This window comes from Austrofundulus limnaeus, unplaced genomic scaffold (assembly GCF_001266775.1).
Source record: "Austrofundulus limnaeus strain Quisiro unplaced genomic scaffold, Austrofundulus_limnaeus-1.0 Scaffold69, whole genome shotgun sequence".
NCBI lineage: Eukaryota > Metazoa > Chordata > Actinopteri > Cyprinodontiformes > Rivulidae > Austrofundulus > Austrofundulus limnaeus.
Genome location: NW_013952471.1, coordinates 1741478 through 1755371, shown reverse-complemented (window position 1 = coordinate 1755371; position 13894 = coordinate 1741478). Strand labels below are relative to the sequence as shown.

The window sequence follows — 13894 nt, the reverse complement described above, 5'->3', positions numbered from 1 at the left end:
ATATATATTCTTCTATTCTTCTATTTCAGTGTGTAACGTCACAGAGTCTCGTGCGGCTTGATAACACTACTATTTCGAATCGGGAAATCTCCCAGGATGGGAAGCGAAAACTCTTTAACCAGAGAATAGAAAGAATCCGCCGGTTTCTTTTTGTTTTTGGAAACGTGACAAATACAGGCACTAACTCCTCCCGCACGGACTGTAAGGGTAGACCAAACGCACCTTGAAACCCGGAAGTGACAGATAAACAGAAACAAACAGCAGCTAGCAGGAGACGCGAACCACAGATTACGATATTCTGAGGTTTTCTAAGAAAACTTGCGTGTTTGGATTTTGACTTTCATCATGTTTTCTTTAACAACCTTGAAACAAAGTGTGTTTTTGGTCGTATTTTTATTGTTTGTTACTCCGGGTGAATTCCAGTTTACGTCTCCAACGCCGCCGCCTACACCTCGTAAGTTAAGGCTTTTTTTTCTTAAAGAACCTTAARTCGTGTTGTACACACCGAGCACATGTTTTACATATAGTTTATTGCTGTTTCGTAACTAAATGGCAGTAGTGGCAGTTAAGAAATAAACAAAATAACTGGTCATAGCTGTGTTTTTAAAGTACGTCACACACAGTGATGTGTGTGTAACCATGTTTTATTATGATTTTCGCTTTTTTTACTGTATTTTCAGCCTGTTCCATCAACAAGAACTGCGACACCTGTGTTCCACATGCTAAGGTGAGTTCAAGATCGGACCTTTGTTCTGACAGGTTAAACTTTAAGTCATAAACATGGACAGTTTGACTAATTGATAACAAGACTCCTGTGTTAAAACACTAATAAAATGTGAATATTAGTTTTTTGATTACGGGTGGGACTCTTCTCCATTTGATTCAGAACAAAAGCTCTGCGATGTGGTTGATAATCGATGTTCAGTGCATCTAAAATCAGATTATAACCTCAGTTATTTACAGTTAGGATGTGATTGCCCTCTTTGTTCCTAATAATCTTAATGTTGTGTTTGAACAGTGTCTCTGGTGCTTCTCCACCAACAACTGCACCGAGTATCCCGTCACCTGGTTGCTGCCTCCAGCTTCTGTCTGCCCGCTTGCCCAGGCCCGCTGGGGCTTGTGCTGGTGTGAGTATCTGTCAACATCTGTCAACATCTCCATGCGTGAAGCCATCTGTGCCTCTCTCTGTCTCTGGCTGTTCTCGGTCTCAGTTTGGCAGCGTTCTACCTGCTTCCTCTTTTATTTGGTTGAAAAGCTGCGCCAAATAAATCAACTAAAACTYACAGAGGAAGGGGGATTCCTCATGTCTCTAATAGATTTTAGTCAGAAGTGGCGCTAATCACAGAATGCACATCAGTGTCATTTTATAATCAGCTACTACCAGAAGGTGAAAAGCACTAATGTCTGTTTATAGAAATCTTTCTGAAGCTCTGAAACCTGACGTTAAGCTGATCCAGATGAAAGAAAACTTTGTTTTTATATATTGAAATGATTCACAACAAAAGTTATCTCAGGTGTCCGGATAAAAACATTCACAAACTAAAATTTTAATTAGAAAAAGTTATCAAAAACACTGGAGACAGTGGAAAGAAACAACCGCTTTGAGGAAGAAACCTCAATCAGATAAGAACCAGGCTCAGAGTGAGCCACCATCTGTCTTCAGTGGTTAGAGTTAGAGAAGACAGGAGCAAGACGAACACAGAATCACTGGTTCTGGTATGATTTCTGTGGGTAGAAAGATAAACAAATGTTAATGACAGAAATAGTTACRGGTACAGAGTGAAGAGCAGAGTGAGAAAATGTGGTCAGTTTGCCATATAGTCTAAACCGAAATAAAGAATAACTCAGGAAACCAACCCTAACTATAGGATTTATCAAAAAGGAAAGTCTTCAGTCTAATCTTAAAAGTAGACAGTGTCAGCCTCATGGACATTAACTGGAAGTTGGTTCCACAAGAGAGGAGCTTGATAAACTGCAGGAATCACATCTGACTGTAGAACCTCTGGTCCACAGAGGAGGTCATGGTCCACTCTGTGGATTCCAAACATCTGCCTCCACCTCTGTGCTGACATGAGCTGTTTGGTTTTGTCTTAACACGCTGCTGTGCATTATGGGTAAATATTTCCACTTCTGGTCTCATGTGTCTTAAGGCTGTGTCTCAATTCATGGGTTGCATCTGACATCGCTTACGTCACTGCCCCGCGCCGTAGGCTGTCCCAGTTCGTAGGTGCCTACACACGTGGCCGACAAAACCCCAAAAATGTAGGCTGCATCTGCGGCTGATAGTATCCCAGAACTGGCTACTGTCTTGTTGTTTTGTACAGGTAGGTTTTAATTTTATGGCTGAGGTTTTTATTTATTTTTATTTTTTTGGTTGTGATGGCAGAGTTTGGAAAATTTCGCAGATGGAAGATTGTAAGTTTAGCAACTTATTGCAATGAGATGTTAAATAAAATGCCATTACAAGTACTGATACTGGAGCTAAACCCAAATTATTCATACTTTTTATGTAGTTACTTGTAACGTTTTTCTGTTAAAACTGAATTCTGTGAAGTTATACCTTGGGAAAAAAAAAAAAACAACTGAAGTGATGTGATATCAAACATATCACCATGTTAATGGGGCAGAACTTGGTCACACAAACATACGTCTTCTGTAGACTAGACCGTCTCATTTCACAGCCTTTTATGCAGTCGACACGAGCGGCCTACGGCCCATCTGGCTGTGGCCAATGTGGGCCACCATCTATGTTGGCTGCAACCCATGAATTAAGATAAAAAGAGATAGAAATATTGAGCTGTATTAATTAACTGATTATGATCAGTTAATTAATGCATCTGATCAGCAGCACCTGGCTGATACTGAACCTTTTAGGTCCTATGGAAGCAGGAAGGCTGGATGCCGTTTTTCACTCACAGGTTTTCTATTTGGGTTTGAATTTTCTTTAATAAATGACAAAATGGTGGTATCTGATGTTTGTTTTTGTTCACCTGAGTTTAAATTTGAATACATTTAGAACCTGATAAAAACTCGACCGTCTTGTAGAACTGAACATTCAGTTGTTATTTTTAAAATAATAATCACATTGTACTGTTGTTCATTTAAGGTCATATTTATCTTCCCTTAAGACCTGGTAAAAAATAGATCATGATTCTTATGTCTTGAAAACATCAAATCTTATAATTAGTGTGCATTGAAAATGCACGCTATTGTCTTTCTGTTTATTTTTATTTTTATTTTTTTTCTTCCTTATTCTCCCTCTGTTACTGTACTGCACATTTAGTCCTGCATACTTTGTCCTAGAGCTGTCTTTGTAATTTCTAATTGTAAAGCTGGGATGATGGCTACGTTTCATGGTGGCCGTACAAGCTATGTTTTTTTAATTATTAATGTTTTAATTATGCTCAAAGCTGCCATTGTATATAAAGGTGATGGTAGCTGCTTTCCAATTCTTCCCCTCTCACAGCAGAAATGCTTAGAAGTGCAGCATAGTTTATTACTAATAGTTAAATAATTAAATCTAAGTGGTTCAATGGTCATAATATTGATATGTATGTATATTTAAAATATGTATCAGTACAACTGTTTAAATTCAATTTTTTATTATCGGTTTTGGGATCTTAACATTCCTAAAAATAATGTAATGGATAGAAAATATATTAACAGTTGATTATTTAGTTAATTATTTTACTTATATACTTACACGCTGGCTCTCCTGTGATCATGTGGTCATAATGAAGGTGTGGCTATCATTTAAGGCAGGACAGAGTGAAGATAAAAGCTGTATCCAAACTCGGGATGTGTCCGAAGGATGAGTTTGTTGGCAGCTTACATCACAGTGACGCACTGAAGGCTGTCCAAATTTGACAACTCCTCTGATGTGGCCCTCAAATGTATCTTCCTTTGGCCTGATTTGAGGGACGGGTCAAGTGGATCCTTCTTGGCCCACCCTATCCCAAGATGCATTGCGGGCCGACGGGAATTTTTTTTTTTTTTGCTTGTAATGACGGATGAAGCGAGAGAAACAAATACAGTTTAAAATAAAAATCTTAGTATTAAAATAGAACGTTTAAAGAGGTTATTGTTAGGTTTTTGTCATTTGCATAGACGTGCTTTTAATATTATTCTTGTCAGAAATAAATGAGCTCGTATAGCAGGTCCATTAGTTTTTCAAGTATGGCCTCTAAGCTGATTTTGTTAGTTTACAATATTAATATATTAATATTTTGCTACTTTCTGTTTTGGTGTTGCTAGCAGGGTTCATGCAGGGTCTTAAAAAGTCTAAAATTTGAATATCAAAATTTTAGGCCTAAAATGTCTTTAAAATACCCAGATTTTTATCCAAGGCCTTAAATTTAATTTTGTCAAGTCTAAAGTTTTTTATTGTTAATCATTCCCGAGAAGCGTTGGCTGTGTAAATAAACAGAYTAAAGCACCGTAATCAGAGGCTGACTTAGTCTGTCTTCATCAAAGGTTGCTTCTCTTTGTKRGCAGTTAWTCCTGTGTTAACTGCAGGCAAKAAAGGGCACAGTTTACTTCTATGTTTTCGACCTCTTTGCTGCTACTGTTCCCCCGCACACAGCGGCTTGTTCACCCGCCCAAAAGTTGTGTCTGCTGCCTGTCGTTTAAACACGGGAAAGTATCTTTTCAATGAGACTTGGTTTCATATAAATTAAAATACAAATCACAAATAAATGAAAGGCAGCAGAAGAAGACAAAATCTTATGTCTGCCCTTTTTTTCTCATATAAAATCAATCAAAAATAAGCTTCAAATTTCAATAACTATATATATATATATATATATACTGTATAAAATTTGTGCTGTTTGAAGACTTCAGGCCTGATTCATTTTCAAGGTATTTTTTGTTTTTACAAAGTAAAAATGTTTGTCTAGGTCAAAATGTTTTTGTCACGTTCACTAGTGTCTAAATGTGGGTTGGTCACATGTTTACTGACATGTGATGTTTGTGTGTGGTGGAGCTTTATTCTAACTTGACTCATAAAAACTTCAATCAAACTAGTTATGTTTCAGTGGAAACAGAGTTTCGTTTCAGTGGAATGACCTGCAGTGTTTATAAAACAACACTAGATGGAGCCACTCTCATGCTGTGATTTGTTGCTGATGTCCACTGAGACTCAGTTTGTTTTTCCGTCCATGTAGCTGATGACTTTGTACAAAGATCCTCTTCTTAATATTAATTATTTATCTCCTTGTGACTCAGTGAACTTTGAAGCCCTGATCATTTCGCTCGCAGTGCTGGGTGGAACCATCCTCGTCAGCATCGCCATCTGTTGCTGCTGCTGCTGCTGCAGGACGCGTTCTTCAAGGTAAGGTCCTCAGACAGGATGTAGGACAAGTTAAGGCTTTTATCAGTCCTGCCTGTCAGTCATCGATAGTCCTGTGGGGGAGCAGCTTTGGTTTGGTCTGTCATCTGAGTGTAAAATGAACAGAAATCATTCCTGAAACTCCACACCTGTTTTAATCTGGAACATCTGACATCCTGTGATGTTTTTATGACGTGTTTATGTTACATTAGATTTACTGATTAAACTTTTTGTTTGTTTCTTATCTGATATCCTGATATTTTTCACTCCAGATCTGACTCTCTATATAAGTGCTTCTAGTTGCAAATTAGTTCAATATTTTGGTGAATCTAAGGTTTGAAAACCAAATTCCTTATAAAATAGTAATCTAGTTTCTTAATTTTCAGGGGGTGCTGAGTTCAGTTTAGGGTGATTGAGCACCACTAAAAAAAGGGGCAAAAATAGCCACTGCTTAGCTGTATTGTTGCTTTTAGTAATGTTCTTACTGTTTGTCYTTCTGCAGGTTAAGTACATGTATCTATAAACTACAAGATTTATTTTATTATCCATGTTAAAACTGCAGTAATGCAGGATTATAGAGTCTGGATTGGTGACCTCAGCCCAGTATCCGGTTACAGAATGATGTCACTAACTGATATTGGGTTAACTCTAACAACTAATGTTACCAAGGTAAATAAACAAAAAGTCTTGTCAGTTTTCTGCTGCCAGTCCAGGAGTCAGATATCCATCAAGCTGCAGGAAATCCAAGTTTAAATCTGTAACTTCTGACTTGTTTTTCTTCTGAAAGGAGTGACCCTTAAGCCAACGCAGCTGTTTGTAGATAAATGTAATTGGCTAAAATAAAGCGGGGACGTGTTTGTTGTTGAGTGTTTCTGACTCTTCTTTCATGTCTTGTGTTATCTCCAGGCCTGACAGAGACGAGGAGAGGTTTGCCAGGAGAAGAGAGGAGATCAAACAGCGTTCTGAGCAACGGTAAGAACTTCCCTTCAGGCCTCAGTGGAGATGTCAGGAAGAGATCACAACTGTTTATTTGCATGGCAGCTTCTGTCTCTGCATTTGTCGTGAAGCAGTCGTTGCTTGACAGAAGAATCAGAAACTGAACTGACCGATACATAAAACCAAACTTGGTTTTCTTAGAGGCACCTTGAGCAGAATGTAGAACTGAAACATCTAAAATATCACTATCAATAAACGTAAAAACACCAGGGAACTAAGAAATGTCAGAAGGCTTGTGCCTTTGACTTTAGTTAGGAAGACCTAAAGATTATAAAGATGTGGTGGATTACTGTCACTTGAAAATTTACTTATAACTAGACATGGGTTTTTACAATGTAAAAACAAGTGTGCGTTGCCATGTAGCATGTCATTGCAACATGGCTTTGCCTGCAGCATTGGACTTGCAAAATGAACTTTGACCAAGTTCAAATGTGTTTTCTATACCAGCTTGTGCCTGTCACATCAGCAGGTGTTAAGACAAGGTAATTGAGTGACAAGATGAAGTTTGAAGAGATTTTTTCTTAAAGTTGCATTAGCCAGGTTTTGAACCCTGATCTCCCACATGAAAGTCCATGACACAGACCATTAGACCAATGGAGTTGTGGCAGAAGGTGGTGGCAGGGGTTGGTTTGTATGTGTGCAGAAAGAGGCCAAGTTGAGTACAGCTGGGGGCAGTATTGGACCATTACAAGGCCCCATTGACTCTCATTATATAAATTTGGAATAAAGTTTAAACATTAATATTTCAAAAACTACAAGTTGTACAGGTACCAAAATGCATAGCAGTCATTTGGCACAGGACTTTTACAGATAGAAATTACAATGGCAGCTGTAGGACAATGTAGGCAGGAGCACTGGACTTTCAGAATGAACTTTGACCAAGTTCAAATGTGTTTTCTATACCAGCTTGTGCCTGTCACGTCAGCAGGTGTTTGTAATTAAGGTAATTGTGTGACAATATGAAGTTTTAAGGGCTTTTTGTTAAAGTTGCAGTAGCTGGATTTGAACCCTGATCTCCCGCATGAAAGCCCACAGTGCTCATCATGAGACTATAGGAGATGTGGCAGAGGACAATCCCAGGGATTGGATTGTATGTATACAGAAAAAGTTTACCTTGCCAATGCAATTATTGCCACTTAAGTGCAAAATATTACAGCAATAAGACAACATAAAGACAMTATTACAGTAAAACATCAAAATACAATCATATTAATATTGTAATCACTGAACTACTGAGTTTAAATATTATAAAACTATGGTGCAGTACCATATTGTGTAGAGGCAGCAGGGGGCAGTATTGGACCAATACAAGGCTCCTTTGACTGCCATTATAATTTATTAAACATTAATATTTCAACAACTATAAGTTTTACAGGCACCAAAAGGCATAGCCATCATTTGGTACAGGGGCTTTACAGATATAAATTACAATGGCAGCTCTAGGTCAAAGTATGCAGGAGGAGAAGCATGGCAAAGTTGAGATGACTTGGATGGGAAACGAATCACAATAGTGTGCATTGCATTGGCAATGCACACTGATTAAATTTTTGCATTGAGGGAAAATGACCTGAGGATTATAGAAGGATGATTCAGAACTACTAGAAGTATAAACATCATTAGGTGTAATGTCTTGGGTTTACATGCAGAATATGAGAAAGTTTTAATTTTGTTCCAACACCACGTTGAGTTGGTATAAAAAAAACCCAACAACAACATTCACCCCAACAAAAGGGCCCATTGTTTGTTTAGGAATCAAGTCGGTCTGTGTTCCTCATCTCAAAACACCAGAGGATTGTTGAGGCTGAGCAGCTGCTGTTTGGTAATGTGGTCAGAAATAGATTGGGCTACATCCTGTCTAATACCACCCTCTGCCAAAGAACCAGTGTTCCTGTCTGAGGCTACAGCAGTGTGGGTTTTGTCTGGAGCTGTAGAAACATCTGTCCTCCTGCCTAAATGGTGCAAACTCACCTTCCTGTTCAGTCTTTTGTCCTCTGAGGACAGCTGGGTGAAGTCCTGGTCAGCGGAGCAGGGACATTGACAGACTGGTAAACCAGCATCATTTGTTGTGTTGCATTACTTTAGTTTTTCTGTGTTGACTTGAAGAAGAGCCCTGAATGTTGGCTAATCCAGCCTCCATCAGCTCCTTGCTGTGTGCCACAGAGCTGGTCTACAGAGTCCTGCAGAGACTAGAATCTGGTCCCCGATATCAGTTAATGAAGGGCCGGTGCAGCTGCAGGAGCCATCATCAATGATGGAAGGAGCCACATTGTGTAGACACCAGAGGGTCACATACAAAGTAACAAAACTGCCATTTTATAAATGTTTGTGCACATATATACTGTTGGGCTGCCTTTAGCTGTGATTACGACACTCATTCACTGTGACATTGTTTAGATAAGCTTCTGCAATGTCACAAGATTTCTTCCCATCCAGTGTTGCGTTCATTTTTCACCAAGATCTTTCATTGATGATGGTAGAGTCTGACCGCTGCACAAAGCCTTCTCCAGCACATCCCAAAGATTCTCAATGGACTGTGTGGAGTCCATATACCTACTGGTTCTAGTAACAAGTCTTTCTTTATGTTCTTGTGACTTCAGTAAATTTCCCATATTTAGCTTTGTGCAACATGTTGTAGTGCCTTCCAATAAAATCCTTTATGGCAGACAGCATCTCTAAGCAGACTGAACACAGGTTTGTCTTGAAATTCGGCCAAGTGGAAGTCACCCACGGGTCACCAGTTGCCTGCCCTCGCTCTAGACTGAAGGTGAACATTCATATTAGGCCACATGAAGATCTGGAACCATGGTTCAGGGCTGAATCAGAATTTAAATACATGTTTGTCTATTATAGGTTTATAATTAACATGGAATATGATTGCATTATCTGCTAACAGCAGATCTGGGCAATAAAAAAAACTGAAGCAGTAATTTTTACAAATGAAAAAAAAATAGAATTACAGATCATATTTTTCAATTCAGAAACAGATTCAAATCCAGTTCTTGTCAATTCAGATCCTAAAAATAATACAATACGTGTAATCCAGCAGGACGAGCAGCCGTCTGCCTCCATCAGCTGCAGTTTGATAACCAGAAGCTACTGGCTTTTCAACAAGGAGCCGAGCTTTCAGTTCAGTCTCCAAAGGTCCCAACAGACTATTTATTACACWGAGGTAAAGCTAACGCACCCCAAACACACCAGTAAAACCAAGTGTTGAAACACCAGAAGTACCTCAAGTACGAAACACCAGCAGAAACGGAACACGTGTCTGTGCACTAATGTGTGAAAACTGCTGAGATAAACAAGTCAAAATGATGCCGTCTGCTTTCTCCCAAACGTCAGCAGGTCCAGCCTGCTGCCCTCTAAATCTGTAGAAAACTCTGCTTTGTTTCTCACGGCTCAGTTGTTGACTGACGAGAGACTCTGCTGCTAACTGTTAAACTCTCACCTTAAAAAGTTCAACATTAGATGTTTCACTGATACGAGAACATGTTTAAAAATAAAAGTTGTCCTCTTTTCATTTCACAGCCAGTTTAAAACGTAATAAACGTCAAAATATTCTTTGTTTTTATTCTCGTGAACACATTTGAATAAATGCAGAGTTCTGATTGACACGTGTATAAAACATGTTTYTGTACAAACTACTGAGAAACACGACTTGTTGTCGGACCTGCAGCTTGATCCTGCTCCCACCTGTCGAAGGCCTGTCTGTGTGAGCTGTGAGGGGCCGGAGGGGACAGGTGGTCTGCAGAGCTCAGTCAGTGTGATGCTCACTGATCACCGCCTCACAGTGAAGCAGCAACTGATTTACAGCAGCTCTTTGTGTGGAGGTGAAGTGGAGTGATGTCTCGGGAGGTGCAGAGGATAAAGCCTCCTCCCAGSTCTTTGTTACTGGTCAGAAAGTCTGATTTTACTGCCTCCAACACCAGCAGTCTGCAGAGAGAGGGACTGTGACGGCCTGCAGAAGGAATCCATCTCATGAATGGAATAATAATGAAGTGTTTGCTCTCAGTCTGATGGTTGACAGYTTTATCTCAGTCATTCATCCTTCTGTTCCTCACTTTATTTCTACATTTACCTTTCATTTCTTCAGTTTCATCACAGTCTGAGCTCCAGTTTGCTTTTTATTAGCCGTCTGGAAGTCTTAAATATTAATATTACAGAATATTGAGCTAAGTGTATCATTATTTTTGCCATGGACAGTTTTGTTGTTATTTTATTAAATCAAAATTTAATAGCAGGGACTGATTTTCATTAGCTGATCTACAGTAGCMTATGGTACAAACGTGTTTGTGTCAGTATCTGTTTTGGGTTTGAACACCGTAATTTCACCTATAAAATACAAAATATTTATTTTATAGAAAGAGTGTGAAAACAGGTTTGTTTCTTCAGACATCTGTTCAGAAGTAAAGCAGATTAAATGAAAATATAAATAACWCTCCTGTTTGGCTCTTCTGGTGCTGCTCCTGCTATTTTGGTGTTGTTCTCTTGTTACTGACACCTAGTGTTAGGAAAGGGAACTGCAACATTGACATTATAATTTCATCACAGCACAGTTCCTGATTGTGTAAAGAAATGATGAATCTCCTATGATAATTCTGATTTACTTTCAAGTGTTCTGATGTAATTATTCTTCCTGTTGAGTAATTTGTGGCCGTATGTGAGGGTAGGAACATTAATGGAGCTCCTGACAGCTCAGCTCGTCTGAACATCATCAGACTGGAACAGAGTCCAGAATTCTGCAGGAGCTGCACCGATCCGTCTGTGGATCTKACTCTTTACTCACTCTGAACAAAACCCTCAGATACCTGAGTTTGATACTTGTTGTGTTGAATTTGAATGTGTTTAGTTAAAAACAGTTTTGCTCCTTGTGTCTGTTAGATCAGTGTTTCCCAAAGTTGGGGTCGGGACCCAAAGTGGGGTCCCAAAACATCAAGGTGGGGTCCTGAAAAGATTTTCTGAATTAATTACATTTTTTTMSCRTWWTTMMTWKKAAYGYYMMYYGMTWYMTMWWTTWAAAATGGATWAATGTAGTATAAAAATATTGTTACTATGCCCATGTTTAGTTGACCTGATACAAATGTTTATCATGCAAAAATAGCTGGGGGCACAGGTCTCTGCTGCTGTTATTTTGTGGGTCAAAAGCTGAAAAGTTTTGGAACCACTGCACTTTGGTTCCCAAAGTTGGGCTTGGGACCCAATTATGGGTCATGAAGCACCTTGGATAATCTCCAGAAATCAATTTAAAGGGTAATAAAATAATTGCTGATGTAATATTTTCCCTAAAGTTATTACAAAAACACAAACTAAGTAACAATAAATATTTATATTTGTGTACAAGCTGTTTAGATTGTCAAAAAGCCTGTGTTTTTAGGGTTATTAACGAATTCATGTACTCAGAGCAGTAATATTTGGGGTCACAAGTTTTTGRCATGGATATTTTGTGGGTCAGAAGACAAAAAGTTTGGGAAACACTGTGTTAGATCAAACGGTCTAACCTAAAAAAAATTACCTAATTACCTAAAAAAAAAAGGTAGAAAACAAGTTTCCTGACCTGTGGAATATCTGCTTGTTTTGATCACAGGAAGGTGGAGAGAAAGACACGACACGATGAAATCCGCAGGAAGTACGGTGAGTAACAACTTTCATGTTTCTCAGCTCAGTTTGGCTTTTTCATGTCAGGGTTGAAGAGAGTTTCCAGCTCTCTGTGCTGGTTAAATCAGTTGTAAGCAAAGAGGAGATCTACAAACTGCTTCTTCCTGCTTTATTTGGGTCAYATGAGTCAGTTTTTATACCGCAACRCTGTCAAACCACCWCACCACCGTGCAGCCCCRYCAAAGGCTTTTCTCTTATTGCTGCAGGGGGTTAATAAAGCAGTGGACAGCCACCTGGTGGTGACACAAGTTGTTTCCACATCCCACAACTCTCGAGTGTCTCAGAGCCAGTGTTTATAAAACCAAAACCATTCTGAAGTTGAATTACTGTCAGCTGGTCTCTCTTCACWTCGATCCTGTGGATCGGTGAAAATAAATGTCAGGTCAGCAGAATCAGCAGCAGCGCACGTCTGGATCTGAAGCCTCCGTTTCATTAGAAGATTTTTCACTTTTCAGCTGACTGAGTAAATTTCAACTCACTGTAATCCCAACTGTAGGAACAGTTTGTTTTTTTTAAAACAGTCAGCGGCCCTAAATCATCCAGTGACAGCTGAGATTAGTGCTTGTTCACGCCTCTTCCTCTTCTTCTCAACAGTTTGTTGTTGAGCTTTTATCCCTGAAATAAACAGCTTCTGTTATAATGGTGTTATGGATGGTTACAAATCAGTTACAGATCAATAGACCATTTTGTAGTTAAAAATTGTTAAAAAAACAAACAAACCGCGAAGCGGGCTGGGCTTAATCAGGAAAACACTGAGTTTTTTATGGAAACGCCATTGGAATTAAACTAATTCAACCAGTAAATTAACACTATTTTACAGACCTGATGTATTTACTCTGAAGTTATTTCTGTTAAACTTTCCTTTTAAGATCATATATGAGATTTTTCATAAATATCTAGGCTATAATATATTTGTTTTTTGAGTTTATTGAATTTGCACAARTCCAGTGGTGTTTTCTTAGCAACCTCAGCGTTTTTCAACAGCTGCAGTCAGATTGCTGAATCCTTGTTGGCGTACATATGAATTAAACCTGTTTGTCCTCTACAGTCGTCATTAGAACGTATAAAACGTCTTCACGTTGCAGCAGATCTCATCAGGACGTTCCTCTGCTTCCTTCCTGTGCAGGTCTGATGGGAGACTCGGACCACCCGTACAGCAAGTTTGAGAACGAGTAGTGCAGCGGCGCTGGAGGATCCAGAACTGCTGCTGCGTTTTAGCTGCCTTCTCCTGACTCGGACCACAAACACCGACCGATRGTGTCCACAGTCTCACACACCTGACAGCTCTTCATTTACAACCCCGTCTTTAGCTTGTTCAGCTCACTGTTTTGTGTTGAATGGTTTTAAACTTTCTGCTCTSTTTCTTGTGTTCTGAAATGTTAGCATCATTTGTTTTAGATCTGCGACTTTCACATCAGTCTTTGCACTTTGTAAATGAAAAATACACAATGTTGATTGAAAAGGAGTGTTCCTACACGTGAATGAAACCTGTGAAATGTTTGTTTTTTTCCCCACAGATTGTTAAATGGTTGTGTTCTGATGACAATTTGTGTMAATTGTGGCTGAAGGAGAGATTTAGAGGACTCTTGATCCTTCTGAGACCAGAGGAGGGACGGGGGGGGGGGGGGGTATATTTGTAAAAGGATGATGAAGATGCATCTGCAGGAAAAAGATGTTAGAGAGGACATGGAGACAGTCAGAGTGAGGACAGTGATGGAGGAGGAAGACTCACTGTGGAGAGACCAGTGTCAACATCTGAGAGAAGAACCTCATTCAAGATGGCTGCCACATTTAATTAACATTAGAAAAAAAAACACCCAGAACACAGCCAGGTTGACAAATATTGAGCTATTATTGAACATTTGTGAGGCTCCAAGTATAAAAATAAAATGTAAAAAAAACAACACATTTTCATTATGT

At 39.1% G+C, this 13894-nt stretch overlaps 1 protein-coding gene across 1 annotated transcript; it reads left to right on the top strand.

Annotated features, from left to right (window-relative positions):
- The first annotated feature begins 226 nt into the window (after positions 1-226).
- Positions 227-13779, top strand: LOC106519010 (pituitary tumor-transforming gene 1 protein-interacting protein). Its single transcript, XM_014010476.1, has 7 exons — positions 227-454; positions 681-727; positions 1019-1127; positions 5224-5329; positions 6233-6298; positions 11904-11950; positions 13101-13779. Exons 1-7 carry the CDS (start codon positions 346-348, stop codon positions 13148-13150), a joined length of 534 nt encoding a protein of 177 aa, XP_013865930.1. The 5' UTR covers positions 227-345; the 3' UTR covers positions 13151-13779.
- Positions 13780-13894: the final 115 nt, after the last annotated feature.

Coding starts and splice junctions, on each gene's coding strand:
- LOC106519010 (XM_014010476.1), top strand. CDS start 346: ATGTTTTCTTTAACAACCTTGAAACAAAGTGTGTTTTTGGTCGTATTT. Junction 1,128..5,223: donor CCGCTGGGGCTTGTGCTGGT/GTGAGTATCTGT, acceptor CTTGTGACTCAG/TGAACTTTGAAGCCCTGATC. Junction 11,951..13,100: donor TGAAATCCGCAGGAAGTACG/GTGAGTAACAAC, acceptor CTTCCTGTGCAG/GTCTGATGGGAGACTCGGAC.